Here is a 15,471-nt window from a genome sequence, read left to right as displayed (position 1 = left end):
TCTTCAGAGACAACTGCAGACGTGTGTGTGAGAGAAAGAGGAGAGCTGAAGAGCCACGAGCCAGCACCGGCAGACATACACACAAAGGAGGAAGCGGAAAAAGACAGCGACGGGCTCATCCGGCGTCACCGCGTTGCATCAGCAGCGTCTCTGCGTCCTCTTCCTCCTCCTCGGCGCCGTCTCTCCTGCTGCGCCCCTTCCCTGCGAGGTCGAACGAGTGATACACGTTCGTTCTCTTTTCTGGTCTCGTGCGCGTCTGCCGGCTACAGTCATTGCCTACCGCTCAACCGAAACGACACGGACGCAGGCACAAGCACCATATTGTACAAAGACACGCTCACATAAACAGAGCTCGCTACCCCATCCGCCGGGTTCGAACGCGCACGGAGGCCTGCCGAGGAAGGACATATAACCAGCTTCAGCACCAAACAGCACTGCGCACCGTGAATAAGAACGGAGGTGTGTGTGTGTGTGTGACGGTGCCGGAGTGTGCGCGGCCCCATTGCCCACTCGCGTATCCGTACATTTCCTCTTTGTGGAAGTTGCTGAGCCTTTGTGTGCGCTTGGCAGTACGGCAGCGCGTTGGTGTCGTCCCACAGATTTTTCAATCTCCCCCCTTCCTTCTCTTCAGCCGCTGCCCCCCTCCACTTCCACTTTTTCCAACGATTTTTTTCTTCCTGTCTTGGCGCCTCTCTCCCCCCTCCGTCCCTCAGCGTGGGTGTGCGTATTGGTGGCGGCGACCACACACACGAAATAAGAAGAGAGATAAGGAAGAGCTGTGAGTCTTCAAGCGCACAGAGCGGAATAGAGTGAGAGAGGGAGGGAGGAATCCACTGATCTTGATCACACTGCTTCACGCTCTTTTGCGTATCTTAACACCTCTTCCCCCCACCCCCACCCCCTCTGCGCGTTTCTGCGTCTCCTCTCCCGTCAAAGTTTCTTTTTCTTTGTGGTTCGACTCGTTGCGAGCTCGACCTCTTGGTGTACGGGTGCCCTTTCGCTGATTTGTGTGAGTGTGCGTGTACCACTACTGCTACTGCTTTCACGACAGCCAAAGCGGCTGTAGCCGCCACGCGTGCTGCCGCTATTACTCCCTCCCCTCCCCCTCCCCTGGTGTTGGTGTCCTCTTTTCCAGCACTCGTTTCGATAGTGCGCTCACCCGGGGGCGCCATATACGATTATCACGACGGTGTTCTCGTCCTTTCCTGTCTCGAGGACAGTGGGAAAATTGTGCTCGCCTGCGCAGGAGAGGGCGCAGCACGTTGGCTGCCTCGCCTCTTCACGGCTCTCCTCTAGCTGATCAAGGGAGGGGGGTCGAATAGGTGTCCTTTTTTCCTTCTTTGGGGTAAACTGGTCAGGCTTAGCAATGAGACGCCTCTCAACGCGCCAGGGCAGTCTCCTGGCGAGCCGCCGCACGAGCGTTTTGGCGTCCGCCGGTACCGGTATAGCGGCGCGTCGGGCAGGACGACCGGTTGCGGGCCGCACAGGAGGCATTCTGTGCTGCTCAGAAATGTGTACGTCTCGGGGCAACTCATGGCAGTCGTGTGCTTTCTACTCAACTCATTCGTCGAAGGCGGCATCGCTCGCCAAAGCCTCAGCAGCCTCCTTGCCCGTCACGATGCCGGGGGGTGCTGCGGGAATGCCGGCGGCATCACCCCCGTCAGCGGCGGCGGCAGCATCGAAGCCGGCAGGCCGGACAGGCAGAGGCTGTGGCGTGTCGTCGCGCGGGCGAAGGGGCGGGCCGGAATCGGCGGCGCCTCGAGGGCAGCTGTCACGCAGGCAGAAAGGTCGGCGCTGCGCGTCGGTTGCTGCGGCAACGGCAGCGGACAGTTTTGACGTGAAGCCGATGCGTAGCCGATGTGCAACCGACTCGCCTCGCGGACGCGCGACGCCCCGACAACAGGCGACTCGGCTGCTTCAGTCTCTCGACAAAGCGTCAAGTGAGGCGGCTGGGGCTGCCAGTGGGATGCCAGCCCAAAGGCCCGTGGAAGAGGGCAGGCACCTCGGGCGGGTAGGGTTGGCCGCCGATTCGGCGGTGAAGGCTCGAGGCAGAACCCCAACGCCGCGACTGCGCAGGTCTCCTCCCAGCTTGCCTTCCGCGGCGGCTGCTGAGGTGGAAAAGGTGGAGGCAGCGGCTTTGAGAACTGCTGAGCTGCGGAGGCATCTGCAGCTCACATCTTTCGTGGAGCACGTCAAGGAGCGGATAAAGGCGTGGGCCTCTTCCCTGGCCGAGTGGGCACAGCCGACCTTTGATCCCACACTGCGAGAATGGGAGCGGCAGCTTTCGCTGTCCTTGCGCGAGGACTCCTTCGCTGACTGCGCCGCCATTCAGCACGCTATGCAGCAGCGGTACGAGGATCCATTCGGTCGTAGTCGAGAGGACGTCGCCTTTCTCACCCTTTACGCGCGTGTGCTCGTGAACAACGCGATGTTTTGCCTCATCAGTTTCGAGACGTACCGCACCACACATCTGCTGTGCGAGGTGGTGCACATAGCCAAGGCCGCATATGCGCTTCAGCGACGCCTGGCGCTGGGTCAGGAGGACTGTGCCACTGCGACGGCGCCTGGTGAGAGCGGCACATCCACAGCGGCTGCGACGTCACACTCTGCTGAACATGAGCACGCTGTGGGTGATCCAGAGTGCCACCTGCTACTCCTGCGCGTGCTCCTAGCCAACGCGTACGCGAGTAATCAGCAATACTGGGAAGCTGCTGAGCAGTATCAGATGGCGCTATCCACGATGGAGCGCAACCCGATGTGGTGCCCGCCCCAGGTCGCCCCTGGGTTGGTGAGCCCGTTGCCTTTCAATCACGCCTTTGTGACGGAAGATGCGAAGCTGTTTTATGAGGACAGCGAGCGCGTCGATCATGCCATCTCGCAAGGTCGCGCGCAGCTGCTGCTGCTCCAGTCGAAGGGGCCCTCAGCGAACTCGGCGCGGTTGCTGCAGGTGCAACTTTCAATGGCACGTGTGCACCGGCACGCTGGCCAGTACGCGGAGAGCCAGAGACTCTACGAGAGCTACCTCGACGGCGTGACCGAGCACATGGAGACGGAGGACGTCGGCTGGGCCATGCTAGAGCTGGGCCGGCTTTTACTCTACCAAGTGAAGAGCAGCGACGCGGCTGCCATCTACCTGGAGACGGCCTCGAGCATACTCTTGGAAGACGCTGAGACGCGGCTGCAGGCGGCCGAGGCGCAGGGGGATAGTAGCGGCAACAACCGCCACAGTGAGGCTGCTGCCGCGGAGGCGCGCATCGCTGCCGGCAACGCAGCGCACCGTGCGGCTGGCGGTCTCATTGATGTAGCCATGGCATTCCACGCGGTGGGCAAGACGGGCCAGGCGATCGGGCTGCTAGAGGGATGTCTGCGCCTGCTCGAGCGTGCTGACCTCGGTCTCATCAGCGGATGGGCACGGCGACAGTATGCGGACATGCTCGCCTCTGTCGCCCTCGTGGATCGGGCTCTGGAGGAGTACATACGCACGATTGAGCTGCTGCGCGACGGCTGCGGCGACTCTGTTGCACAGCTTGGTGCCGGCGGTGAGATGGTCTCTCTTCACCCCGGGGAGGTGGAGGGGCACCTCGCCTTCTGTCTCCAAACCTACGTCGGTGACCACAAGCGGGCCGTAAAGCACTACCGCAACATTGTGAAAGGGTGGCACAAGAGGGATGCGCCAGTGAAGAGTGCGCAAGCGCGACTACACAAGCGTTCTCGGCGCCAGCGCGCGACCGCGGGCAGCATCGGTGTTTTGGACGGTGCTGCCTTCACAAGCGGTCAGGCTCGCGCCAGGTCCTTTCCTGCGCTGCCGCGCGCCGACTTTTCTCTTCAGCCGGACGTGATGCACTGGATTCTGAGCAACTACGTGGCGTGCTGCGAGCGCATTGGCGCCTATGCGGAGGCGGTCGAGGTGCAGAAACGCCTCATCGAAATCGAAGGCGCCTTGGGCGGCGGCGTCGTCGATTCCTACGTGAAGCTCATCTCCCTCGCTCGCCAGGCTGGAGACATGGAGAAGACGCTGGCGCTCTGCTTCTACGTCTTCTTTCTTCCCGACAACATGATGCCAAGCGAGACACGGCTGAGCGTCGCAAACAGTTTCGCTTCCAGTTGCCATCGGCTCGGGAACAGCCGCATGGGGTCTGTGCTGCTGCAGGCAGTGCAACAAGTACGCGGTGACCACGACGCCAGCTCCCTCGCGCGATACGCCATGGGTCTCAAGGCACTCGATTCCTCTGACCGCGTGCAGCTGGATGGCATGGATATCGCGACGAGCATCGATTCTATCGGTCGTGTTTTCCGCCGGGCCGCCAGCATTGTCGTGACCGACATGGTCGTCAACGGCATCGAGGACGAGGAGCAGGCTTCTCGCGATGACCGCGGGGCGCGTGGCGGCAACGCGCGATCAAGATCCCCTTCGACATCGTCGTCTTCGTGGACGCGGGAGCGCGTAGACAGGGCGCTGAGTGGCCTCATCGTGCTCAGCCGCGGCGCCTTCTTCTTTCATCAGAATCGGTTCATGAAGGATGCGGAGGAGCTGTACGCTGCTGCCCTGCAACACGTCGACCATATCGTCTCCTCGATGCCGGTGCTGACGGAGAGGCTCCAGCGCGAGATGGGCATCTTGCTCGTCAACTACGCCACACTCAAATCGACGGCGGACCCGAAGCTGGCCGCGACTCTGTACGAGCGAGCCGCGGCAGTGTGCCCGACGTACTTGGAAGTGGCGGAGGTGGTCGCGGACGTCCTTGTGCAGTCCGGCGATTACGCCAAGGGGGCTGCGTACATGAAGCGCGTCATGCGCGCAAACCCCTCGTCGGCGGCTGAGATGCACATGCGGCTGGCACGGCTCGGCATCGGCAACGCCTGGGAGACGCTGTCGCATGGGCAGCGAATGGAGGCGATGGAGCACCTGCTGAGGGGCCTCGGTGTAGCGCCTGAGCGCGTCGCGGCGGCGTTCGCGGCCGGAGTGCAGAGCCAGCTGTCGGACGCAAACAAGCTTAGCGCCGTCATGCCCCTCAGCGATCTCGCGCCGCTCCTCCTGGACGGCGTCGCCACCTCCATGAGCGAGGACGCTGTGTGCTTTGCCACCTACGTCGTGCAGACACGCTTCAATGAGCCGCAGTTGCTGAACCGCATGTACCGCCGCGCGCTACTGCGCTTCCCGCAGCACGCCACCATCCTCGTGAACTACGCCACGCTGTGCATGCACTCTGGCTACCACACGCTAGCGCGCAAGTACATCGCGAAGGCCTACGCGGCCTCTTCCGGCGATTTGAACTGCACCATGTGCTACGCGCACTACCTCTGCCGCTATTTTGACAACCAGCAGGTGGGCAGCGGCGAAGCCCTCTATGCTCGCTTTCTCGAGCTGTATCCGAACGCAGCCCAGGCACACGCGGCGTTCGCCAACTATATGGCCGGTGTTATGCCCACCCCTTTCAAGACGGAGCTGCACTTCAAGGCGGCGCTGCAGCTGGCCCCGACATCGGAGGACGTGGTGCTACAGTACGGCCAGTTTATGTGGGCCTGCACCGATAGCAAGACGGCCTACACAAACGACGAGGTGCGCCAGCGCGTGTTCGACAGGACGGAGCAGCTTTTCAAGAAGGCTGTTGCCATTAACCCAGACAGCTTTACAGCGTGCCATCAGCTCGGCACTTTCTACGCCAACCGGCAGAATCGCTTTGAGGACGCTGTAGCAATGCTGCAGCGGGCACACAGGCTGCAGCCAGGCAACGCGGAGGTTTTGCGGCACCTTCTCGGTGCCTTGCATGGCGAGTGTGTGCGCACGCAAAAAGAAGGGCTGCAGCGCGGCAGCGCCGTGGGATCGCAGGGCTTCAACGCACACTCACTCTCGGGCCGACTGCACTCACTGGTCGATGCGACCCGGGACATGTTCGAGCACGTTCTGAGGATGGACCCAGACGACAAGGCGACGCTGGAGTCCTACGCGCGCTTCGCTGTGGAGACGCTGCATGACCCGAAGCTGGCCGCCGCTATCTACAGACGCATTGAAAAGCTCAACCGCAAATAGGTGGCGATCGTGGTGATGCCAAGACCAAAGGAATAATTAACGTATGGTCTCTGCGCACGTCCCTTTCGGTTTCATTGGCATCTCCCCTTTCCTTCTCCCTTGACTGCCGGTATGGTGAGGGGGTGGGAGCTGCTGTATGACGAACATCGATCCCTCAATCAACCTGAGCCCACGCGCTCTAGGAGACACGCGCGCCCGATGTTTTGTGTAGCGCCCTGCGTCCCTCTTTCTCTGTGCGTACGCGTTCTTCTTACTCACCTTCAGATGCCGAGGAGAGCGCGGAGAGGAAGGCGAGGTACACTGACACACACACACACAGAGCGAGAGAGACAGAGCGCGGGTGGGAGGGGAGGGGGCGGCGGTGTGTGTACCTGTACGCAGAATCTACTTTTTTTGCCTTATATATATATCTAATATACATCCCTATATATATATTATTTGTATGCTGTTGGTGTTACGCCTCCTCTCTTTAGTGTACCCCAGACAATCCTCTCTCTCTCTTTCTCTCCCTCCTTTTATGTTTCGTTGCTGTTTTTGTAACCTTTCACTCTGCGCCGGCGCGTGAACTTCCCCCCTGTCTTGCTCTCTCCCCCACCTCCCCCGGCATTCATACGCTTCCCCCTTGTACATTAGGCAGATGTATGTGTGCTTCCACCGCTTTCCACGTGCATTACCTCCTCCAATCGAGGGGCGTCCCTCGGCTTCTGTGTACTCGTATTGCATACACATGGCCGCATGTGTACACGGCGGAGTAGTGGCATGTATGTGTGTCAGTGTGTGTGTGTGTGTACCGCGTCGTTTGGCGCTCTCTCCCTTCTCGCGAATGGGAAGGGGGGGCCGGAAACTGTCAGCGAAGGCAAAGAAGGAATGAGTTGACTCCCTATCACAGGTAGGAAGGCTGAAGCGTAGCGCATATGCGGGACGGGCTTGTGTGGCACGACACCCGTGAAGCACAGCGGCACGCGACTGACTGCTTTATCGTGCAGCTGGATCAGCGGCCGAGCTTTCCGGCGCGTTATTCTTCTCTCCGTCCAAGACGACACAGGACCGAAAAGGAGCAGAGCGGATAGCGCGCCTGAGCAGTTGCATGACTTCGCTCTCCCTCCCCGGGGACTCCCAGCCATGCCCCTTCGCGTGTCTCTGCGCTTTGCATGCGCTGCTTTCCCCGGCTCCTACACACTGTTTCACACGCTCTTTCGACCACCCCTACGCTTTCCCACTTTCACTGTCTTCGATTGGCGGCCGTTCTGGCAATCTGCGCTCCACTCACTCACAGGCATGCCGGTGTTACCTCTGCGCGCCTTTTTTTACTACTTCGTATGCGCTGCTCTGCGCTGTCAAAGGTGTGTGACACAGGGGACCTCTGAGGGGTTCGCTCCTGGTACTTGCCCTCGCGTGCTCGACCGTATTTGTTCTGGTCGCCTCTATCGCTGCTGCGCATCCCTTGCGCTGAAGGAGCATCGTAGAAACGAGAGAGGACGGCACGAAGGAGGAGGATAGCTGCAGGTTCTTTCACATTGAGCAGTGCCACAGGCAGCGGATCCACGGAGAGGCGATAACACGCTGTCCAGGCCTGCACCCTCACCACCGGCTCCTTCTCCCAACTTTCTTCCACGCAAGTGCATACAACTCGATTCCCACTCGAAAGTAATCTCATCCAAGTTTCTCCTTCCTCCCCCAACGTTTCTCCCCCTACCCTTCCTCTCTCTCCTCCTTTGGTATTTCGCCGCTGCCGCAGGTGTCCTCTTTTGAGGGCCACGTGTGCTGCGGTTAACTGTGCCCGTTATCGTCCTATCCGTGGGGGCCGCGTGCGCACAGAATAGTGCACTGTGTGTGTGTCTTTTGTTTATGTGTACCCCACAGCCACGCATCCACGCGGCACCACACAAAATTACTGTGCGCGTTTCCGTCGCTTCTTCTCTTTGCCGAATCCACCTCGATTTCTCTGCGTGTGCTCTGCGCTTGCCGTCGACGCCTCTCCCTATTTTCTCTTGCACCCCAACACACCCACATACGTATACATATATTCATATCCAAGGCGCTGCTCCTGCTTCGGGCGGGGGGAGGCCGTAATTAAAGTCGTCTGCAGCGTCGCTGTGAGTGCGCGTGGGCCGTCTTCTCTTGGGCTGGCCCCGTTGTGCAGTGCGTTTCTGCTTGTCCAACCATGTGCCGTCCGCCATATCGCCTGCGCCATGGTGCTGAGTGGGCGATTACCATCTTGGTGCTCTCTCTGTGTATCCTGTCATGCACGAAGGCCCTTGCTGGCGCCGAGACAGAGGATGCTTTGCCAGAGATCTTGTACGTCCGCGGTTGCCGCGATGGCGCGGCGGAGGCGCGGGAGACAACTGGCTGCTTTGCGGCAAGCGCTACCGCGTCCGCATCTCGGTCACGTTCTCAGGCCCCAATCGAGATGGTCAGACTCTCCCTGCAGGGCGTTCACCTTCCATCAGAGGTGCGGGACGTGGACAGCGGCGACTCACAGGCGGTACTGCACCGGGTTCTTCTGCTGGAGCACCGCCGTCCACCACTACTCGGCGAGGAGCCGAACGAGGCGAGCACACCCCTGCTCGAGAAGGTCGTCCTTACCTGCAACCGACTCACTGCCTCACCGGTCTTCCCCACACAGCTCCTTTCTTGCGAGCTAGCCAACCCGCTGCTCAGCCTTGCTGCTGTAGAGGATATGGCACCGCAGCTGGTGCGGCTGCTGAGCCAACCAATGTGGTTCGACGTGCGACTTGAGGAGCGACGCAGCGGTGAGGAAACCTACCGCACCGTAAGCATACTGCGCCGTGCGGTAGAGTTGCGAGTGAGCAACACGACGGCTGCCGAAAGCAAGACGGCGGCCGGGGCACCACGGAGGCGGCTGGAGAGGGTTTCATGGGAGGACGTGCGTCATCATCCACTAGAGCGTCTGTACGCGCCGCGGTCCTCGTCTCAGGTCCGATTCCAGGGCTGGAACAAGCCGCGTAGCGGCGCGACGGATCTGTACGACAGCGACCCCGCAGCAGGCGGCGAGGAGGTATGGATGGAGCTCGGCATCGGCGGCCTCAAGCGTGAGCTCCGCACTCTCTTCCGCCGCGTCTTCCTGTCTCGACTTCCGTCTCTGAAGCCCCTTGCCGACGCGTTGCAGCTGCAGCACGTGCGCGGCGTCATTCTCTACGGACCTCCCGGGAACGGCAAGACACTTATTGCACGCAGCTTGTTCCGCCTGCTGGGCCCTGACACACGCCTCTCCGTTGTGAACGCGGCGGATATCTTGTCGAAGTTCGTTGGCGAGTCGGAGAAGAACTTGCGGGACTTGTTCGAGGGATACAGTATCGGCACGAGTTCCAAGGAGGACACAGCACAGCAGGAGGGCCATAACTTTGACCGTTCAGCACACAAGGCCAGCTGCTCCAAGAAGAAAGGCACGCTGCTGGTGCTCGTGATCGACGAGTTCGAGGCCCTCTTCCGCCGTCGTGGCCACTCCAGTGATGAGAGCTCTGCAAAGGCAGTATACGACGGGATCACAAACACGCTGCTGTCTCTGATGGACGGCGTCAAGAGCCGGAACGACGTGCTGGTTGTTGGCCTGACGAACCGCCTGCAGGCGATCGACTCAGCGCTGCTTCGCCCTGGCCGCTTCGAGGTGCTCATCGAGATCCCCGCACCAGATATTCCTGGCCGCGAGGACATCTTTTTCATTCATACAGAGCAACTGCGTGAGCACAACTTCCTGGCGCCAGACGTGGAGCTTCGAAATTTGGCGTTGGAGAGCGGTGGGTTCTCGGGGTCTGACATTGCAGGCACGGTGCGCTCGGCCGTAAGCTATGCTTTGCTGCGGTATCGCATGGGTGGTCTCGTCCAGGGCGGCCCGCAGAGCACGGAGGCCGACGAGGGGTCTGGGGGGCTGGCGGGCACCGATGCGATTGGCCACCGAGCAGTCGATGTTGGTGGGTTTGCGGAAGAGGAGACGGAAGGGAGCGGCACCACGACTTCAGCCGCCTCGTCGCCTGCGTTTCAAGTAACGCTGGCAGACTTCGAGCGCGCCATCACAGACATCCGCAGTGCTAAAGACGAGGCGTCGGTGTTGTCGCAACTCTCCGTTGACGGCGACGGGGCCGGCGTGGTAGTGGTGGACTACGACGGTACCGTGAGCAAGAACATCATGAGGGCGACTGCAGTGATTGAGCGCGTGATGCAGAGCAACCGCACCGTCACGGGGATGCTCGCCATCACCGGGGCCCCAGGCACCGGCAAGTCGACCGTGGCCCGCGCCCTCACTCGCGTCTACGACTTTACAACAGTACGCTACATCTCCTGCCGTCGCCTGACGCAGCTGCCCGACCACGAGGAGCAGCTCGCGAAGCTGAGGGACGCCCTCAGCGAAGCGTCGCACACAGAGTGCGGGATCGTCGTCCTTGACGACTACGACGTCCTCGCCGGGGCCATGGACACAGATGGCTACGCCGCGAACGCGTTGCGCAGTTTGCTGTACGAGTACATGCACCGCCCGAGGGGGGTGAGTCGCGGGCTGACCTCCGGCTCTCTGTTGATGGGCGCTGAGGAAGTCGGTGGCGAGTCCGTGAGAGGTAGCGTAGACATGAGCGCGGAAAGTCGCGTGCCGGCGGATCGCAACCACCGCATGCTGGTGCTCACGTCTTCTCTCTCGTCGGCGCTACAGCAGCTCTCTTTCGATGCATATCTGCGTGTGCATCCAGTCCTGCGGCGCGGGGCAGCGGCCCTGCTTCAAGAGTACCGCGTGGTGAACCTGGCGCACGCAGTGAAGGCGGCAGCGGCCTACCCAGTGTCAATGAGCTATCGCACATTCCTCCGCATCACGGACATGTCCTTGCGGCGGTGGGTGCAGGAGGCCGAAAGCAAAGCGGCTGCAGAGGGCTACTCGTCGAGCAGTAATGGAAAGCAGGCGAAGTCGACACCGGAGTTGCCGGCGTTTTTTGCCACATCTGACACGATGCGAGCCGTCTACAACGAACTGCATGCTGAGCAGGAGGCGGCGAACTTCTACACGGTGGGTGATGACGTCGCCAGTCGCAGCTTTGCCACCGCCGTGCGCACCACAGTGGCAAACATGGGGTTGATGGACCCTTACCAAGGCTGGGACGGTGAGGATAGCGATGACGAACAGAAGGAGGAGGGTGCGGTGAATGCGGACGAGGTCGTGGGCACTGCGGATGAACTGCTCTGGTAGCTGCTCATGCCAGGCGTTGGCTTTAAACGGTCGGTGAATGATCACTCCGCCGCAATCCCATCCCCCGCCTCCGATGACGCCGAAGAAAAGGGGAAAGAATGCTGCAGTGCGCGATGCCTCAGAGGCGCCGGCGCCCGACTCTGCGCGGGCAGCGCCATGCAGCCCCCTCCCCCGTCCCTCCATCCGAATGGATGCCGGTGCACTTCGTGTGCGGGCAGCAGGGCCAAGTGCTCAAGAGGTGAGGGGGCCCGAGGGGCGCATCGCTGCTCGTGCCGGTGGCCAGGCTTTGGGCGGGGGTTGTGTCGGAGAGACTGCCGCGTGCGAACAGTTTTGCACCGTCTACGTGATGGTCGGCGCGCCCTCGTAGCGCTTACGTACCTCGCCCAGTCCCTCACACTTACACACGGGTGCGAAGTGCCTGAGCCCGCCGCCATTACCCCGCGACAGGCATGCACCACGTGGCGACCGGCATGATGGAAGGAGCGGCTTCGAGGCGGTGTGCGAAGCGGAGAGTGGGCGGGGCCTGTGCCAGGAGCCGCGCACAGGTGGCTGAGTCGGCGCACAGCGGTATGGCGTGTGTCTGCATGTTTGGGAGTAGGGGGTGACCTTGGTGGAAGTAGGCCAACCTCTGGTGCACAGTGCATTCTGGAGGCGCCAGAGAGACACGCCCGACCTTTTATTATTTACATGTCCCTTCGGGCCCACCGTAGGACGCAGATTATGTCTCATAAACAGTGAACTTCAGCTCAACAAATAGAAGGCGTCGCCACCACTGCTTCCTGATTAAGAGTGCCGCATTTGGAGATGCAGCTCGATCAACTGAACGCGGAATGTATGCGGGCACCTTTGCTCGCCGTGCGGGAGAGGCCCCTCTCCTCCCCCCGCATTGTACATCGCGGTCGTAGGCTTTCCCTTTTTGCTCCGCAAGACGCTGCTGGGCGGTGCCATCGCCATGCTGCTCTGTCCCTCTCCTCTTCCATGTATGGCTGCTGTCGACGTGCCCTTTGCAGACCGCCCGCTTTTAACGCCCTTCTCTTCTTTGGCTCTACCACGCCTGTGGACATGTGCCTGCTCTCTCTCTCTTTCTGTGGCCATGGTGCTCTCCAGCGCGCGCACCACCATTCTGAGTCGTGAGAACGTTGCACACGCAAGCACAGCAAGGAGGTAAACACACCTTCTAGGACAAGTCATAAAGCGTACGGCGAGGCACTCCCCTGTCGCGTCTGTGCCTGCGCATCAGAAACGCTGCCCCCCATTCCCATATCCGTCCCAAGTACGAGTAGCCTACGAGCGGAGGTATAATGTGGCGGGTGTCGCGTGTGCTTTTCTGCACGACCGCCGCCACCGCTAGCGGTGCTGGGGCAGCTGCCAAGGCTGCCGCAGCCGTCGCTGGCCCTCCGTCTGCCCTCACTCTCTTCAAGACCCGCCCGATCTACATGGATAATCAGGCTACCACCCCACTGGATCCCCGCGTTCTGGATGCGATGCTGCCTTACATGACGGAGGAGTACGGCAACCCGAACAGTCGCACGCACCAGTACGGCTGGACCGCAGAGGAGGCGGTCGAGAAGGCGCGCAAGCAGGTCGCTGACCTGGTGGGCGCAAGCCCAAAGGAAATCTTCTTCACAAGCGGCGCGACTGAATGCAACAACATCGCCATCAAGGGCGTTGGCAATTTTCTAAAGGCCAAGAAGAACCACATCATCACGCTGCAGACAGAGCACAAGTGTGTGCTCGACTCATGCCGCTACATGGAAATGGAGGGCTTTGAGGTTACGTACCTGCCAGTGCAGAAGAACGGCCTTGTGGACCTATCGGTGCTGGAGGCGGCGATCAAGCCCACCACGTGCCTCGTGTCGTGTATGGCGGCACACAACGAAATCGGTGTCTTGCAGCCCATTCGCGAAATCGGGGCGCTGTGCCGCTCCAAGAAGGTCCTCTTCCACACCGACGCGGCACAGGCTGTGGGCAAGGTTCCGGTTGATGTGAACGCTGACAACATCGATGTCATGTCCATGTCTTCGCATAAGATCTACGGCCCGAAAGGCTGCGGAGCCCTCTACGTGCGGCGCCGGCCCCGTGTACGCCTTCGCTCCCCTGTCAGCGGCGGCGGGCAGGAGCGTGGCATTCGCAGCGGCACCGTGGCCACCGCGCTTGTTGTAGGCATGGGCGCTGCTTGCGAGATTGCCATGAAGGAGTGGAAGCGCGACGCGGCGCACACGAAGAAACTGCAGGATCGCCTTCTGAACGGGCTGAAGAGTCGTCTGTCGCACCTTGTCGTGAACGGTGACGCGGAGCGTCGTTTACCAGGCAACCTCAACATCAGCTTCTCCTGTGTGGAGGGCGAGAGCTTGTTGATGGGCATGAAGGATGTAGCAGTGTCAAGCGGTAGTGCTTGCACCAGCGCGTCGCTGGAACCCAGCTACGTCCTCCGTGCTCTCGGCGTTGACGCCGAGAACGCGCACACATCTATTCGCTTCGGCATTGGCCGCTTTACCACTGAGAAGGAGGTGGACGTCGTCATCGAAGAGTGCGTCAAGAACGTCGAGCGTCTGCGTGAGTTGTCGCCGCTGTGGGATCTGATGCAGGAGGGCAAGACCCTCGCGGATGTGCAGTGGCGTTAGTTTCGCTGCACAACTATTAGCCCTCCTCCCCCCCAAACACACACACGTGCTCACGCGCGCCGATGACAGACCAGTAAACGGCTATCTCGCGGAATTTGATGACGGGGGACGAAGGGAAGGAGAGAAACCATAAACAGTTGTGTGAGGCGGGGAGCCAAGCGTAAGCGGCGAGCTGCGTGTGTGCCTAATGAGTCTCTTTCCCCCTCTCCCCCCGCTCCCCCTCCTCAACTCTGCACCTCGAGCTCTCCCCCTAAGCTTTCTCGGCCTTCGTGAGCGCGCGTACATCTCTATCTTTGTGTGACTCGCTCGCTGCCTGCATCTCTCAGCACATGGAAGGGATCTTCGACCCTCACAACATGTGCTGCTCCGCTGTCACCCGCATCGACGCCTTTTCGATGAAGTTCTTCGCTTTCGTGCCCTCGCGAGGGCGACTCGGGGGTGCCGCCGGCGTGTGTTGTGGGCACTGCGGCTCCGTCCTTTTCTTTCTGTTCTTCTTGCCCCTTCCCTAGGTACCATTTCGCGCTGCGCGGCTAATATTGCTTCTGCCGCTGTTGTTACCGTTGCTGCTCTCATTCATATCATGACCTGCCGCTGCACTGCTCTTCTCTCATACTCGGAGGTTTCTGCGTGCGCTTCGCGGTGTTGATGGGGGCCTCTTCCTACACGACGCTGTGCGGAGCCGCTGCCCGAGCTCCAAAGGCGTTGGCGCATCACCTGGCTCAACCCTTTTTGTTTCTTCCGTTGTACGTCTGTGTGGATGTGCCCACATGTCTGTACGTATAGACGGTCAGGTTGTGGGCGTATGGAGTCGTGTGCGTGCACGTCTGAATGTGAGGGAGAGGGGGGAAGCCCCGGATACTGTTGTTCTCAGGGGTACGGTGTGCGAGCCGCGGTGAGTGAGGTAGGGGGTGGGCACTGCACCCTCCATTGCAAAGGCAACGGAGAGGATTGCAGCATCTTTGTCTATGCGCTAAGGTGGCTGAGGCACGCACGCGAGAGAGAAGTTTGGGGGGAGGAAGGGAGGGGGGAAGGGCCGATAATACGCGCGCTCATTGGGTGACGCGCGCGCACACACAGGCGTCCTTGAAAAATGAAAATCATTACCCTGTTCATTCTGCCTTTTCATTGCGCCGCTTTTTTCGTTTCATCGGCGCGGCCACGCGAGTGAGGCAGTTGTTGCCTTGCTCACTCGAACCTTGTCTTTTTTGTTTCTAGACTAGTATGACTAACAATGGAGCAGAGGAGAACCGTAAGGGGCTCAGGTGCGCGTTGAGGAGCGCGGCGCAGGCTGTGGTCCGGCTGCCACGGTATGCATCGCATGTATACTGCGATCTTAATTTCTCAGCATTCTTCACAGCTCATTCGCCGTGCTGCTGCACCTGCGCGCGCACATGTGTGTGTGTGTCCCTGTACGGGTCTTACTGCTTTTACGTGCTTGCCACCTTGCCTTGCACCACACCGCGCCCCACCCCCACTGCCAGGACGACGATGAGAACCACCGTCGAAGGAGGGTGGAAGAGCGGAAGAGGCATAAGAGGACGTTGCGGCTCTCCCTCCCTCTCTGGACCGCGCCTTTATATATATATATATATCGCCTCGTATGGGCTTCGCTCCTACGCGTACGC

At 60.6% G+C, this 15,471-nt stretch overlaps 3 protein-coding genes across 3 annotated transcripts; all 3 read left to right on the top strand.

Moving 5' to 3' along the window:
- Nucleotides 1-1,366: 1,366 nt before the first annotated feature.
- On the top strand, nucleotides 1,367-6,031 carry LSCM1_03456 (uncharacterized protein; the record flags this gene model as incomplete). Its single annotated transcript, XM_067320998.1, has 1 exon — nucleotides 1,367-6,031. One exon carries the CDS (start codon nucleotides 1,367-1,369, stop codon nucleotides 6,029-6,031), a length of 4,665 nt encoding a protein of 1,554 aa, XP_067177608.1.
- Nucleotides 6,032-8,195: 2,164 nt separating this feature from the next.
- On the top strand, nucleotides 8,196-11,222 carry LSCM1_03455 (uncharacterized protein; the record flags this gene model as incomplete). The annotated part of the gene is made up of 1 exon (XM_067320997.1): nucleotides 8,196-11,222. The coding sequence occupies one exon, from the start codon at nucleotides 8,196-8,198 to the stop codon at nucleotides 11,220-11,222; it is 3,027 nt and encodes a 1,008-aa protein (XP_067177607.1).
- Nucleotides 11,223-12,523: 1,301 nt separating this feature from the next.
- Nucleotides 12,524-13,846, top strand: LSCM1_03454 (uncharacterized protein; the record flags this gene model as incomplete). Its single annotated transcript, XM_067320996.1, has 1 exon — nucleotides 12,524-13,846. One exon carries the CDS (start codon nucleotides 12,524-12,526, stop codon nucleotides 13,844-13,846), a length of 1,323 nt encoding a protein of 440 aa, XP_067177606.1.
- Between the last annotated feature and the right edge of the window lie 1,625 nt (nucleotides 13,847-15,471).

Source organism: Leishmania martiniquensis, chromosome 27 (genome assembly GCF_017916325.1).
Source record: "Leishmania martiniquensis isolate LSCM1 chromosome 27, whole genome shotgun sequence".
Lineage (NCBI taxonomy): Eukaryota > Euglenozoa > Kinetoplastea > Trypanosomatida > Trypanosomatidae > Leishmania > Leishmania martiniquensis.
This window is presented reverse-complemented; position numbering and strand designations above follow the sequence as displayed.